The 12,215-nt window shown below is 52.0% G+C and overlaps 1 protein-coding gene across 1 annotated transcript in view; it reads right to left on the bottom strand.

Moving 5' to 3' along the window:
* Positions 1 to 2,145: 2,145 nt before the first annotated feature.
* The window catches only part of COPZ2 (COPI coat complex subunit zeta 2), an 18,776-nt gene continuing 8,706 nt past the window's right edge, over positions 2,146 to 12,215 (bottom strand). Inside the window, exons 4-10 of the mRNA XM_049766567.1 lie at positions 11,895 to 11,986; positions 11,246 to 11,301; positions 10,317 to 10,394; positions 6,018 to 6,069; positions 5,597 to 5,635; positions 3,384 to 3,480; positions 2,146 to 2,459 (exon numbers count right to left, since the gene is read on the bottom strand). Coding sequence (XP_049622524.1) covers positions 2,146 to 2,459; positions 3,384 to 3,480; positions 5,597 to 5,635; positions 6,018 to 6,069; positions 10,317 to 10,394; positions 11,246 to 11,301; positions 11,895 to 11,986 — 728 coding nt within the window. The remainder of the gene's footprint in view (positions 2,460 to 3,383; positions 3,481 to 5,596; positions 5,636 to 6,017; positions 6,070 to 10,316; positions 10,395 to 11,245; positions 11,302 to 11,894; positions 11,987 to 12,215) is intronic.

Below are 12,215 nucleotides of genomic sequence, written 5' to 3'. Positions count from 1 at the left end.
GACAGAAAGAGACAGAGAGAGGGACAGAAAGAGACAGAGACAGAGAGGGACAGAGAGACAGACAGAGAGGGGGAGAGGAAAAAAGGGAGGGAGGGAGGGGGAGAAAGGGAGAAAGACAGACACAGAGACACAGACAGAACATAAAGACAGAGACACAGACAGACAGAGATCCAAAATTAAAAGGTAATGATTCTCTCTAATGGACACCTAAGAATTCGGAGACAAGATTTTCTTGTCCCCTCTGCAAAAAGCCAACGGCCTAGACAAAGTTTGGCCTCAGGAGGGTTTGCAGCTCACCTCTCCCCCCACTCACGACCCGACTCGGCTGGGCCCGCCTTCGCAATCAGGGCGACGGGGAGAAGACCCCCCACACACACTTGTCTCTCAAGGGTCTGCTAGGGACCATCCGCCTCTGTCCATGCTCGGGCCAATCCCGCGCGCGCTGCCCGCCTGCCAGCCAATGGCCAGAAAGCAGGGGGGCGCTGGGCGTGCGAGAGGGGCGCCCCGCTCAGGGTGGTAGGTCTAAAGGGAGCTTGGGAGAGCTGGCAGTGCCACCTCCGCGTGCCCTGCCGGTCGAGGTATGGCTGAGCCAGCCTTCGGAACCAGAGTCCCGGAGCCGGAGCATCTAGGCGCGCCCTAGGCCCGGTCCACTTTCTCACGTTCCCTGGTGCCAAATGAGCCAAAGTCGAGGGGCATCCTGAACACGCTCCAGTTAGATTCCGACACCTGCTGGGTCGACCAAGGGGAGAGAGGAGGATCCCCCCAAACCCAGAAGGGCCGGGGGAGGAGAGCAGCCGGGAAGATGCGCCCCGGTGGCCAAGGCGCCCGGAATTTGCAGCCGCCCTTCCCGAAACCCAGCGCTCCGAGCCGCCGGCTCCGGCCTGTGGCAGCGCTAATGAGGCCGTCCGGGGCAGGACCTGTGCCAGCCGACAGGGCTCTAGGCAGACGGCCAGGCCCGCCGGGCTGGCGGCTCTGCGGGGCTGCGGGCGCCAAGGGGGTCCTCGGGGTCCAACCTCCCGGGCGCGGCCAAGAGCGCCTTTGCGGCAAGCGTGCAAAGCGAGCACTGTCAGGGCGAGGATGCATTTCTTGATGCCTCTCTGCAAGCTCTTAGGTTCATTATTGATAACCCAGTACATTCCCCAGTAAACAATATTGCGAAGGAAGGAAGGAAGGGAGGGAGGGAGGGAGGGAGGGAGGAAGGAAGGAAGGAAGGAAGGAAGGAAGGAAGGAAGGAAGGAAGGAAGGAAGGAAGGAAGGAAGGAAGGAAGGAAGGAAGGAAGGAAGGAAGGAAAAGGAAGGGAGGGAGGGAGGGAAGAAGGGAAGGAAGGAAGAGAGCGATGGAGGGAGGGAAGGAGGGAGGAAAGAAGGGAAGAAGGGAAGGAAGGAAGAGAGCGATGGAGGGAGGGAGGGAAAGAGGAAGCACATTAACTCATGTGCGAAGGAAAGAAGGAGAAAGAAAAAAGGAAGGAAGGAGAAAGAAAAAGAAAACAAAAAACCCGAAGGAAGGAAGGAAGGAAAAGAAAAAAGTAAAGGAGAAAAAAAAAACCCAAACAACCAAGGGGCAGGACAATCCTGACCCTGCAGAAACTGCTGCCCACTCTAACCTTTCCAAGACTCGGGGTACCCCTTCATAAAACAGGGATAGCATGCCATAGTCCGAAGAATTCGGTGAACTAGGTTGTGTCAAGTGCTGGTCTTTCCCAATTCTGGCACACTAGAATTTCGGAGCCCAAGTTGGGGGGGGGGGGGTGGCGCACCTGATTGCAAAGGAAGAGAATTGGCTCTCTTGTCCTCCTGCGTCCAGTTAGAGATCGTGCAGACAGCCGGCGAGGCTGTTTATTTGCCCAAATATTTCTGGATATTTTTTTCTCATTTCCCGCCGCCACATTGACCCCCCGACTCTCCAGTCCTGAACAGCATTCTTTTTTGGGGGTCCCTTTTCAAAGTTGCCCTTTTTTTGCATTATTTACTGGAATGGGGGTATGCACACGGTGTTTCCAATGTGCGTGTTTACATAACTATATCATTTTCTCTAATTACAGCACGAACCATGCCCGTTATAAATTTTCCATCTTCGAGGAGTTTATAATGTAGGGCGTGATAACCCGCAGGGACAGCCTTTATTAAAAACCCGGGGCTCGCGGCTTACTGCAGCAGCGAGCGGAAATTCGTCTGCCAGGGCCGGCGCGAAACTCTCCGGGCGGATGGCGAGCATCCTGGTTGCCGTAGCAACGCCGGGATGCTGATGTCGCAGGCCCGCCGGGGGACCAAGCAGGAGCAGTGGGCGGAGTTACTTAGCTCGGGGAAAGGGGACCCGGAGGGAGTGCGCCTCCCAGTTTTCCCTCCAGGTGGCGCTACAGGATCGCAGATGTGGTCCCGCAGCGGGGCGCCCCTCGGCCAGACACTGGCGCGGGGCGGAGTCCAGCTGGGCGTGGAACCGCTGTAGAAGTCAGGACTGGCTGCAGCGGGGTGAAGGTGAAGGGGGGATGAGCAATCTGGAGGTTCATCATTAAGACTTATTCATATGTGTGTAGAAAACACACGTGTCAGAGAAAGTAAAGAAAAGGGAGCATCTGGGGACAGGAGCTGAATTTGGGAGTCTAGCATTTACCAGAAAGATATTTCTAGTTTTTTTTTGCTTTGCCCCTGGGATTCCCCCTCCATTCTTCTCTATTTCCCAATCTGCAAATTATTCCCACCTCCCCGGACACTAGCTCTGAATACTGAGCTCTGAGCATCGTTTTCCTAGCATCCGGGGGTCCAGCGATAGCAAACTCAGGGGACTCTAGTGCCAGGGTAATACCAGGTTTGAAATTGCATGCATTCTTGGGCATGCCAAGAAAAACAGGCAAGCTGTTCTTCAGTTTGTCCAGAGGAAGCCATACGCCCTTCCCTTCTGGAAGCCGGAAATGGAAAAAGTGACTCAAATGAATCCCCAACGTGCCACCATATGTGTACCATCTTTTGAGTCTTTTGCCCGGATGTAGACACTCTGTAGAGAGCCTCTATAATTTCCTCCCCAACTCCAATTTTACTCTTTCAAGGCCTCAACATCATAGTCAGTGCTCCCCACAACATAGGGGGCCCCCTCACTATGTTATTTTGTCCCTTTCCCCAACATTCCCTTCTCCCACTTTCCCCAGACGCAAGAATGCACCCTCGTATTGGGCACAGGACAGATGATGAGTCACAGAAAGTGCAGAATCTTTTATTAGAAACTCACTCAAGAGGGAAGGAGCCCACTGGCAGGAGACAAAGGCAAGTTTATTATTTAGTGTGCTGGGGCCAGGAGTTAAGGCAGTTCAGCTGGTTCTCACAGCCCAATGGCAGAGCAGGAAGAGGATGAATCAGTGCTGAAGCCAAAACTTTGCATCTTTGAGTACTGGCTGGAGACCTCAGGAAGAGGTCCAGGAAGGTGTGGAAATCAGGAGGGGAGCTAATCTTTCTCAGCCCCTTGGGACATTCGGGTTTTTGCTGGCCCTGGGGTAATGGTCTGGGTCTTGAAAGCAAACTTCATTTCAGCAATGACCACTTAATTTGTTCTTTGGCAGACTGTAGAACCTGAATTAGGGGAGGTTGAGAGAAAAAAAAAGCAGGGGAGGAGGTTGTGTGTGGGCTTTGTCAAGTGGTGAAACACTACTTGCTCTAATATAAGGGGTTCTGGGGCCCACCTTCTTTTACGTGTCCCTACTATCTCTGACCACTAGGTGGCAGCAGCTACGCTCCGGCTGCCTTAGGTGGGGCTGGTCCTTCCAGAAAAGAGAGCGGCCCAAACTGGCTGCAGCCAGCTCCTAGGCCAGAAACGCCCTGCCCTGGGGCTGGGACATCTGCGGCTCTGAATGTGGGTGCAGCCCTGGCTCCTCAAACAAGGGGCGGTCCTGCCACAGACTTCCGGTGTCTGGTTACCTGAGCTGCCCGGCACCCTGCCTCAACTTTGACATCTGCACTCAGACATGAACCAACCTGAGTTTGGTGCTTACACAATCCATACAACTGTGCACACACACAATACAGATATTTGAGGGACTCTCAGGTCTGACCCTCTGATTGTCTCTCCTGACTACCAAGCCTCATGCCCTTCCCAAGTTCCAACCCACGTGGCATGTCCCTTCAATCTCCCACGTCTTCCAGCTGGAACTTCACTCTTCCCCCATTTTCCTTCTCATCCACTTCCTGTGATTTTTGGCTCAGGAATTCCATTAAAAGTGCAGCATGAGGAGCAGGAGATAATACAGTAGGTAAGGTCTGCCACTCCAGGCTCTATCCCTGGCCCCACAGATGGTCCCCGGACCACCATATGTGACTCCAAATCTCACAATGCCCCGAGTACTGCCAGGGAGGAGAGGTAGGGGATGCCTATGTCTTCATTCTTTCTCCACTTGGAAATATGGGACTTGTCCTATGTTAGAACATTTAACTTTTATTTGGGGGGGGGGTCACACCCAGCAGCCCTCAGAAATCACTTCTGGCAGGCTCGGGGGACCATATGAGATGCTGGGATTCGAACCACCATCCCTCTGCATGCAAGGCAAATGCCTTAACTCCATGCTATCTCTCCGGCCCCTACATTCAACTTCTTAATCACTGTGAGGAGGGTCTTGTAACCTCTTGAGATCCAGGAAAGTTGAGTTACTTCCCCTAGGTGCCCCAGCCAGAGAAGGTAAGGGACTCACTGCTCCCTAATCCAGCAGGCAGAGGTGCCCCATGGCACTAGGAAGAGACAGTGACCAAGGAAAGTCACAGGAAAGCAGCCCCATATCAGGGCTCCTCAGGCCCAGGCCCAGGCCAACTGGAAGTCGCAGTGGGAAGGATTAGTGCAGAACAGGAAGTTCCACGAAGCAGTATTAGTCAATCTAGACAGAGAGACCTGCAGGCAGACAGAGCAGAGGTCAAGTAAGGTATTTGTGCAGCTGGGACAGGTGAGGTGGGCTAGCTTAGCCCCCAGAGGAGACTATGCACGGAAAGGGCAGGCAGGCAAAAGAATAAACTTCCCACTGCTCAGGGCAGAGACCTGCCAGCAAGGACTTCACTTGCCAAGAGGAGGATTCAGGGGTAAACTCCTATTTGTTATTCATTTAGGGTAGAGTGGAGCATCAGGGGCCTAGTCACACTCTCAACTTGCTTTGGGGAACAAGTGCTGCCCAGCTATGTCCATGGTAGGCAGTGGATTTCAGGCTTCCATACAACAATCCCAAGCGGGAGATGTGAATACCAGCTCCCCTTAGCAATACTCTAGAAGCATCTAGTGATTTGCTCCAGCAGATGGCCTGGGCCTGCCTCACCACTTTCTCCAATGACTGACTTTTTTTTTTTAGTTTTTGAGCCACACCTGGCGGCATTCAGGGATTACTCCATGCTCTATGCTCAGAAGTTGCTCCTGGCAGGCTCAGGGGACCATGTGGAATGCCAGGAATTGAACCTGGGTTGGTCCTAGGTTGCGCATACAAGGCAAATGCCCTTCCACTGTGTTATCTCTTCAGCCCCTGACTAACTTTTCAACCTGACAGACCCTAGGACTCCCTCTGGAATGTTCTCCTCTTCTCCCTCTAGCCCACTTCTGGCCAAGGTAGAAATGAGGGGTGAGTGAGGCACTTACCTGGGCTACACTCTGTTCGGTTAAGCCGCAGTCGTCAGTCTGTGGGCAACAGTAAGAAGGGGGGTCAGTCCTGGGAGTGCAGAAAGAGGTGAAGCTTGGGGAAGGGGTGGTGAGGTGAGTGTGGTTCGGGGATCCTGAACTTAGCTGTTGCTTGTAAGCTAGGCTCCAGCCCCCATTAGGGGCCAGTTTATGGTCCCAGGCAGGTGAGAGCAGGTGAGGAAGAAAGATGGAGGAAAGTTTCCTGGAGGCAGGAAAATTCTAGCCACGGCCTCAGAACTGAGGTCTCTACTTTGTGTCCCTTTGAGGATTAGCCCAGCTGCTTCTGCTGGCATTTAGGTTCTCCCAGCCCCAGAGTCTTCCACCAACAGGGAGAACAGGAAAAGGAACCTGGAGCAGGTGGGTGGGGACCCAAGGACCTTACCCTAAAATTCACTTTCTGGATCACTTGTTGGGGATCGCTCTCCAGAATCACACTGCATGGTTTGAGAAAAAGCGGGAGGAAAAGGGGTGAGTTCCCTTCAAAGGCCACCCTCTGCTGCGCCTCTGCCTCCCTCCTCCCCTGCAATACCCCTTCCAGGTTCCTCCCCTGGACTTTTCTGCACTACATACCCACTGCTCACACTTTTGTTTCGCATTGGGCAACCAGGTGAGGGCAAATCAGTTTAGAAAGATCCAGGGTTGGGGCCGGAGAGATAGCATGGAGGTAAGGCATTTGCCTTGCATGCAGAAGAATGGTGGTTCGAATCCCGGCATCCCATATGGTCCCCTGTGCCTGCCAGGAGCGATTTCTGAGTGCAGAGCCAGGAGTAACCCCTGAGTACTGCTGAGTGTGACCCAAAAACAAAAACAAAAAGATCCAGGTTTTGTGAAAATCAGAGACTCAGACTCTGGAATTCATCTGCTGGGTCTGGGAGTGAATCTGTGCTGTGAAAGAGGGAGCCCCTGGAGGGGGGGTCCCAATTTTTACCCTTATGACATTATAAAAGTCATGCTACAGAAGTGAAATCAAAATCCTTCAAAATCTCTTGCCTTGGGACTGGAGAGATACCACAGCAGTAAGCGTTTGCCTTGCATGCTGCCAACCTGGGAGAGACCTGGTTTGATTCCCAGCATCCCATATGGGCCTCCAGCCTGTCAGGGGGGATTTCTGAGTGCAGAACCAGGAGTAACTCCTGAGTGCTGCTGGGTGTGGTCCAAAAACCAATCAGTCAATAAAGTTTTTTTAAAAATCTCTTGCCTTTTCTTTTCTTTTTTTTTTTTTTTTTTGGTTTTTGGGCCACACCCAGTAGCGCTCAGGGGTTACTCCTGGCTGTCTGCTCAGAAATAGCTCCTGGCAGGCACGGGGGACCATATGGGACACCGGGATTCGAACCAACCACCTTTGGTCCTAGATCGGCTGCTTGCAAGGCAAACACTGCTGTGCTATCTCTCCGGGCCCTGCCTTTTCTTTTTTGAGGGAATCACACATGGTGGCGTTCAAGGATCAAACGAGGCATCCCTCATGCAACTTATATGTACTGGCATTTTGAGTTCTCTCCCTGGCCCCTACTTTCCTTTTTGTTGTTTTGTTTGGGGGGGCCACACCCTGCAGTGTGCAGGGTTTACTCCTGGCTCTGCACTCAGGATTCACTTCTGGTAGAAACATATGTGATACTGGGGATTGAATCTAAGTCAGCTGCATGTAGGACAGGCACCTTACCCACTTACTCCAGTTCCCCTACTAGCTTTTTATAAAGTCCCAAATATCAAGATCACTCTTGTGATTCACTGAGGACACACGGAGGAGCTGGAGTTGCAGGGTTACTGTGTGATGTGTCCCTCCTTATGTGGGGAGACAGAACATCTTGCCCAAGGGATTCCCTCCAAACAGACAACCAGTTTCTCTAGGACCCAGACCCTAGAACAGACATTTCATAAAAGTCTCTGCCTGAAGGCCAGAGTGATAGCACAACAGTAAGGCATTTGCCTTACATGTGGCCAACCCAGGACAGACCCTGGTTCAAATCCTGGCATCCCATTTGGTCCCCTGAGCCTGCCAAAAGTGACTTCTGAGCTCAGAGCCAGGAGTAACCCTTGAGCACCAATGAGTGTGACCGAGAAAAAAAAAAGTCTCTGCCGGGCACCCCACCCTAGGTTCCCCTGACCCCTCATTTCCCTCACCAGAAGTGCTTTAGTCCAGAGAGACAGAAGCATTCTAGGTTCAGGTTCCAACTCACACTATTTTTTTTCAGGCCACACTTGATGATGCTCTGGGGTTACTCCTTGCTCTTCACTCAGTTATTACTCTTGGTGATGCTTGGGAAACCATAGGAGCTATCAAATCAGAATCGAGTTGGCTGCATGCAAGACCCTATCCACTATATGACTGCTTGGGCAATCGTATAGTGGGTATACGATTCAGGAGGGAAACTAAACAACTCAGGGGCAGGAGTAGGGACTTTTAGGAACACAAAGACCATAGCAGATGCATAGAAAGCTCAGGTTTCAGGCCTCCATCTTACACAGGAACTTGATGCCCGGAGCTCATTTTGTATTTGTATAGTTGGGGGGAGGGACACACCTGAAAGTAATCAGGGCTTATTCCTGGTTGTGTGCTCAGGAATCACTCCAGGATGTGCTGGGGGACCATATGTGATGCCATGCTCTAGCCTGGTTAGCTTTGTTTCAAGCAAGTGCCTTAACCCTGCTATCTATCTAACTGTTTTTCTAATTGCTTGCCTTAATAAGGGGTGTACCAAATTGTATGTACTTCTTGTTCCACAAAACCTGGCCTTACCCCCATTTGCTCTGGGATCCGAGTGATGAGCACAAGAGGTGGCAGTAGTGTGCAGTGAATAGCTGTGGAGGAATTCTGCAGTACTGAATCTCTCAGACCTCACCCTGGAAGCGTGAGGCAGGCAGGGAAAGCATAGTCTCTCTCCCTCCCTTCTTTCTCTTCCTTCCTTCCTTCCTTCCTTCCTTCCTTCCTTCCTTCCTTCCTTCCTTCCTTCCTTCCTTCCTTCCTTCCTTCCTTCCTCCTTCCTTCCTTCCTTCCTTCCTTCCTTCCTTCCTTCCTTCCTTCCTTCCTTCCTTCCTTCCTTCCTTCCTTCCTTCCTTCCTTCCTTCCTTCCTTGTTACATCAGCAGTGCTCAGGGGATACTCCTGGCTATGCACTCAGAAATTGCATTCTGGCATGGGACACTGGGGGATCCAACTAAGGTCCAACTTGGGTCAGCCACATGCAAGGCAAATGCCCTACCATTGTGCTATCCTCCAGCTCCCACTCAGTTTCTTTTAAAAGGAAAATAAAAGGATGCAGGAAAAATAGTACAGTGGGAATGGCTCCTGCTTTGTACTTGGTTAACCTGGGTTTAATCCCCAGCATCCCATATGGTCCCCTGAGCATCATGAGGAGTGATTCCTGAGTGCACAGGCAGGAGTAACTCTTGAGAACCACTGGGTGTGGTGCCTCCCCAGAAATAACCCACCAAAATAAACAAATAAAAGGAGAAAAGTATAATTACAGGAGGCAACTGAACATTGTCACAAACTTCCCTGCATCTCCTCCCCCTAGGAGGAAATACCCTGGGAACCCAGTTTGAAAGCTGGAGAAAAAAAAGGCTCAGGAAGATCCGGGTCACAGGTGAGAGTGTGTTGGACCAGACATGCTCAATGGCCAGAATGCAGGATTTGCCATGGGCGCCCAGGTTCCAGCCCTGCACCTCATGACTCCTGAGCACTGCCAGACATGATAGCATCCACCTAGGAGCAGCCCCTGAGCACTTCTGGGTGTGGGCTCCTCTCTCCAACAAAAATTATTTTGTAAAGGGTTGAAGTGTGGGGCCAGAGCAGTGGCACCAGTGGTAGGGCGTCTGCCTTGCACACGCTAACCTAGGACGGACCACGGTTCAATCCCCCAGTGTCCCATATGTCCCAAATCGCCAGGAGCGATTTCGGAGTGCATAACCAGGAGTAACCCCTGAGTGTCACGGGGTGTGGCCAAAAACAAACAAACAAACAAAAGGTTGAAGTATATGTTTTCATGCAAGAGACCCAGATTCAATGTTCAGCACTGCATAGTCCCCCAGGCACTGCCAGGAGCAACCTCCAGAACTAAACCATTACTGGGTAGACTCTGCAACCACCAAAAAAAATAAAAAAAGGACCGGTATGCTTTGCATGCAGGAAACCCTGGTTTTTTTGTTTTTTGTTTTTTTGTTTTGTTCTATTTTGGGTCCACACCTGGCTTACTCCTGACTGTGCACTCCGGGATCATTCTTGGTGGGGGAATATATAAGATGCTGTAGATTAAACGTGAGTCAGCTTCATGCAAGGCAACCCTCCTACCTGCTGTAGCATCTCTCCAGCTGCAGAAACCCTGGTTTAGTGATGGATCCCCATCACTTCTGGGAGCCAATCCCAGGGATGAAGCAGGAGTAGCCCCTGAGCACGGCTATGTGAATCCCAACAAAAAGTGTGGGGTGTGTAGGAAGCAGGTCTTTGTCTGAATGATGTCCTTCCCAGGAGGAGCATGTGTCTATGTGGCTGTTTCGCAACCCCCTGCCTCACCATCTGTCAGTGTGACAGGGCCTTCAGCCTTTCTCTCCAGACTGATTTTAGATAATGTGGAAATCATGAGTGGGGTGAGGGCTGGAATCCCCAGGAATATGCCAACAGTGTGCTGGGCCAGATCCAGCTCCAACACCCTCAATGGCACATCTTTTCTTTACCGCCTGCTCACCCGCCATCCACTATCTCGTCCAGCACCAAGAAGGCTCCATCCATGTTCTCTAACAGCCAGCGCTTCTCCACGTTCTTCCTAAAGAAAGATGCAGCTCTTGGTTCCTGCTAGTGCCAGGCCTGGGTCCTCCCCCAAAGACTCTCCCCACCACCATCCCAGCAACCCCCAGAAGGGCAAGAGGACACAGGACAGAAAGGGCAGCATTTATGCCAGGCCTTGCTGAGCAGAGATAATGTCTGTTCCCTTTAGACCTCCTTTGCCTGGCACACACACCCCAGGTTGGGCATCATATCTGCAACCCTCTTGGGCATTTCTTATCACTGCTTTATCATCAACCAACTACAGTCACTTACTCTGGATTCTTTTAGTGAGACTAACCCAGGTCATGGCTATGGGACAGGCAGACAGCAGAGCACTGAATGGGGGTGCAGTAAAAACCACCCCAAGTCTCCAGTCTAATAACATGAGGCTAAACCTCTGGCCCAATGCAAACAGCCTGCCCCAAGCAAATGGCTCTGCTTTTTTTGTTTTCTTGTCATCTCCTCCATGAGGCTCTGTTTTGTGTGGTCGTGTAAAGGGTAGTGAGCCACAAAGAGAGCTCTGGCTCCTGTCTCTGGTCTTGGGGGTGGGAAGACTTCAGGAAAGAAGTAAGAGGGGGGGCCGGGTAGGTGGCGCTGGAGGTAAGGTGTCTGCCTTGCAAGCGCTAGCCAAGGAAGGACCGCGGTTCGATCCCCCGGCGTCCCATATGGTCCCCCCAAGCCAGGGGCGATTTCTGAGCACATAGCCAGGAGTAACCCCTGAGCGTCAAACGGGTGTGGCCCAAAAACCAAAAAAAAAAAAAAAAAAAAGAAGTAAGAGGGAAAGGCCCCCATCTGTGATGGCTCAGGAGCTGGGGCTGGGGCTCAGGAGGGCAAGGGTTTCATTCTCACCTTAAGATGTGGTTCAGGGACTCAAACAGGCAGGTGAGCACAGACATGAGCATCAGCTGCAGGCAAACACAGGAGAGGAAATAACTGAGCTTGAGGTTCAGAAGCTGAGGAAGACCGAGAGCCCACGGGGTGCAGGTGGGGCTGCCTGTTGGGGACCACTCAGTGGGAGCACAGAAACTTCTCCCATGTCTCTGCTGAAAAGCACTAAGAGTTCAGCCCCTGCCATGGCACTAGATTTTTGCTGTAGAAGAAACCAGGCAAATGCCCTACCTCCATGCTATTGGAGCCAGAGAGATAGCATGGAAGTAGGGCGTTTGTCTTGCAAGCTGAGGGACAGTGGTTTGAATCTAGGCATCCCATATGTTCCCCTGAACCTGCCAGCAGCGATTTCTGACCATAGAGCCAGGAGTAACCCCTGAGCGCTGCTGGGTGTGACCCAAAATACAAAACGAAAAAGAAGAAGAAACTAGGACTTCCTTTCTATTTCCCAAAATCCTCAGGGACACCACACACAGGCATTGTCCCACAAAGAATCACCCTGGCTACTCCCCATCCCCAGAGCCTGAAGAAAGGGCACCAAGGCAGGACCTTGAGAAAGCTGTTCCACCCCAGACTCCAGGCCATGACCCCACTGACCTTCAGAACTCACCTCATTCTCCTGGGATGAGCCCACCACGTACAGGAAGAGGTCAATGCTGCTCTTGTAGACAATGGTCATGCCCCCAAAAAATGCAATCTCAGCTAGAAGAGATGGCGACTTTCAGCTCTGGCTCCCATGCTTGGCCCCAGCTATGGCCTCTCCCTCTGATGCTTTCCAAGGAATTCTGGGACAGTCAGTCACCAAGGACACTGCCACTGGCTCTTCTGTGTCTCCCCCCACTTCATTCTGAGAGCTCTACACACCCAGGTCAGACTTAACCTCATACCCACCCTCCCCATTAGTGACTGGGGACAGACCCCATGGGGTAGG

This window comes from Suncus etruscus, chromosome 1 (assembly GCF_024139225.1).
Source record: "Suncus etruscus isolate mSunEtr1 chromosome 1, mSunEtr1.pri.cur, whole genome shotgun sequence".
NCBI lineage: Eukaryota > Metazoa > Chordata > Mammalia > Eulipotyphla > Soricidae > Suncus > Suncus etruscus.
Note: the sequence above shows the minus strand (reverse complement) of the source record. Positions and strands in the feature narration are given on the sequence as shown.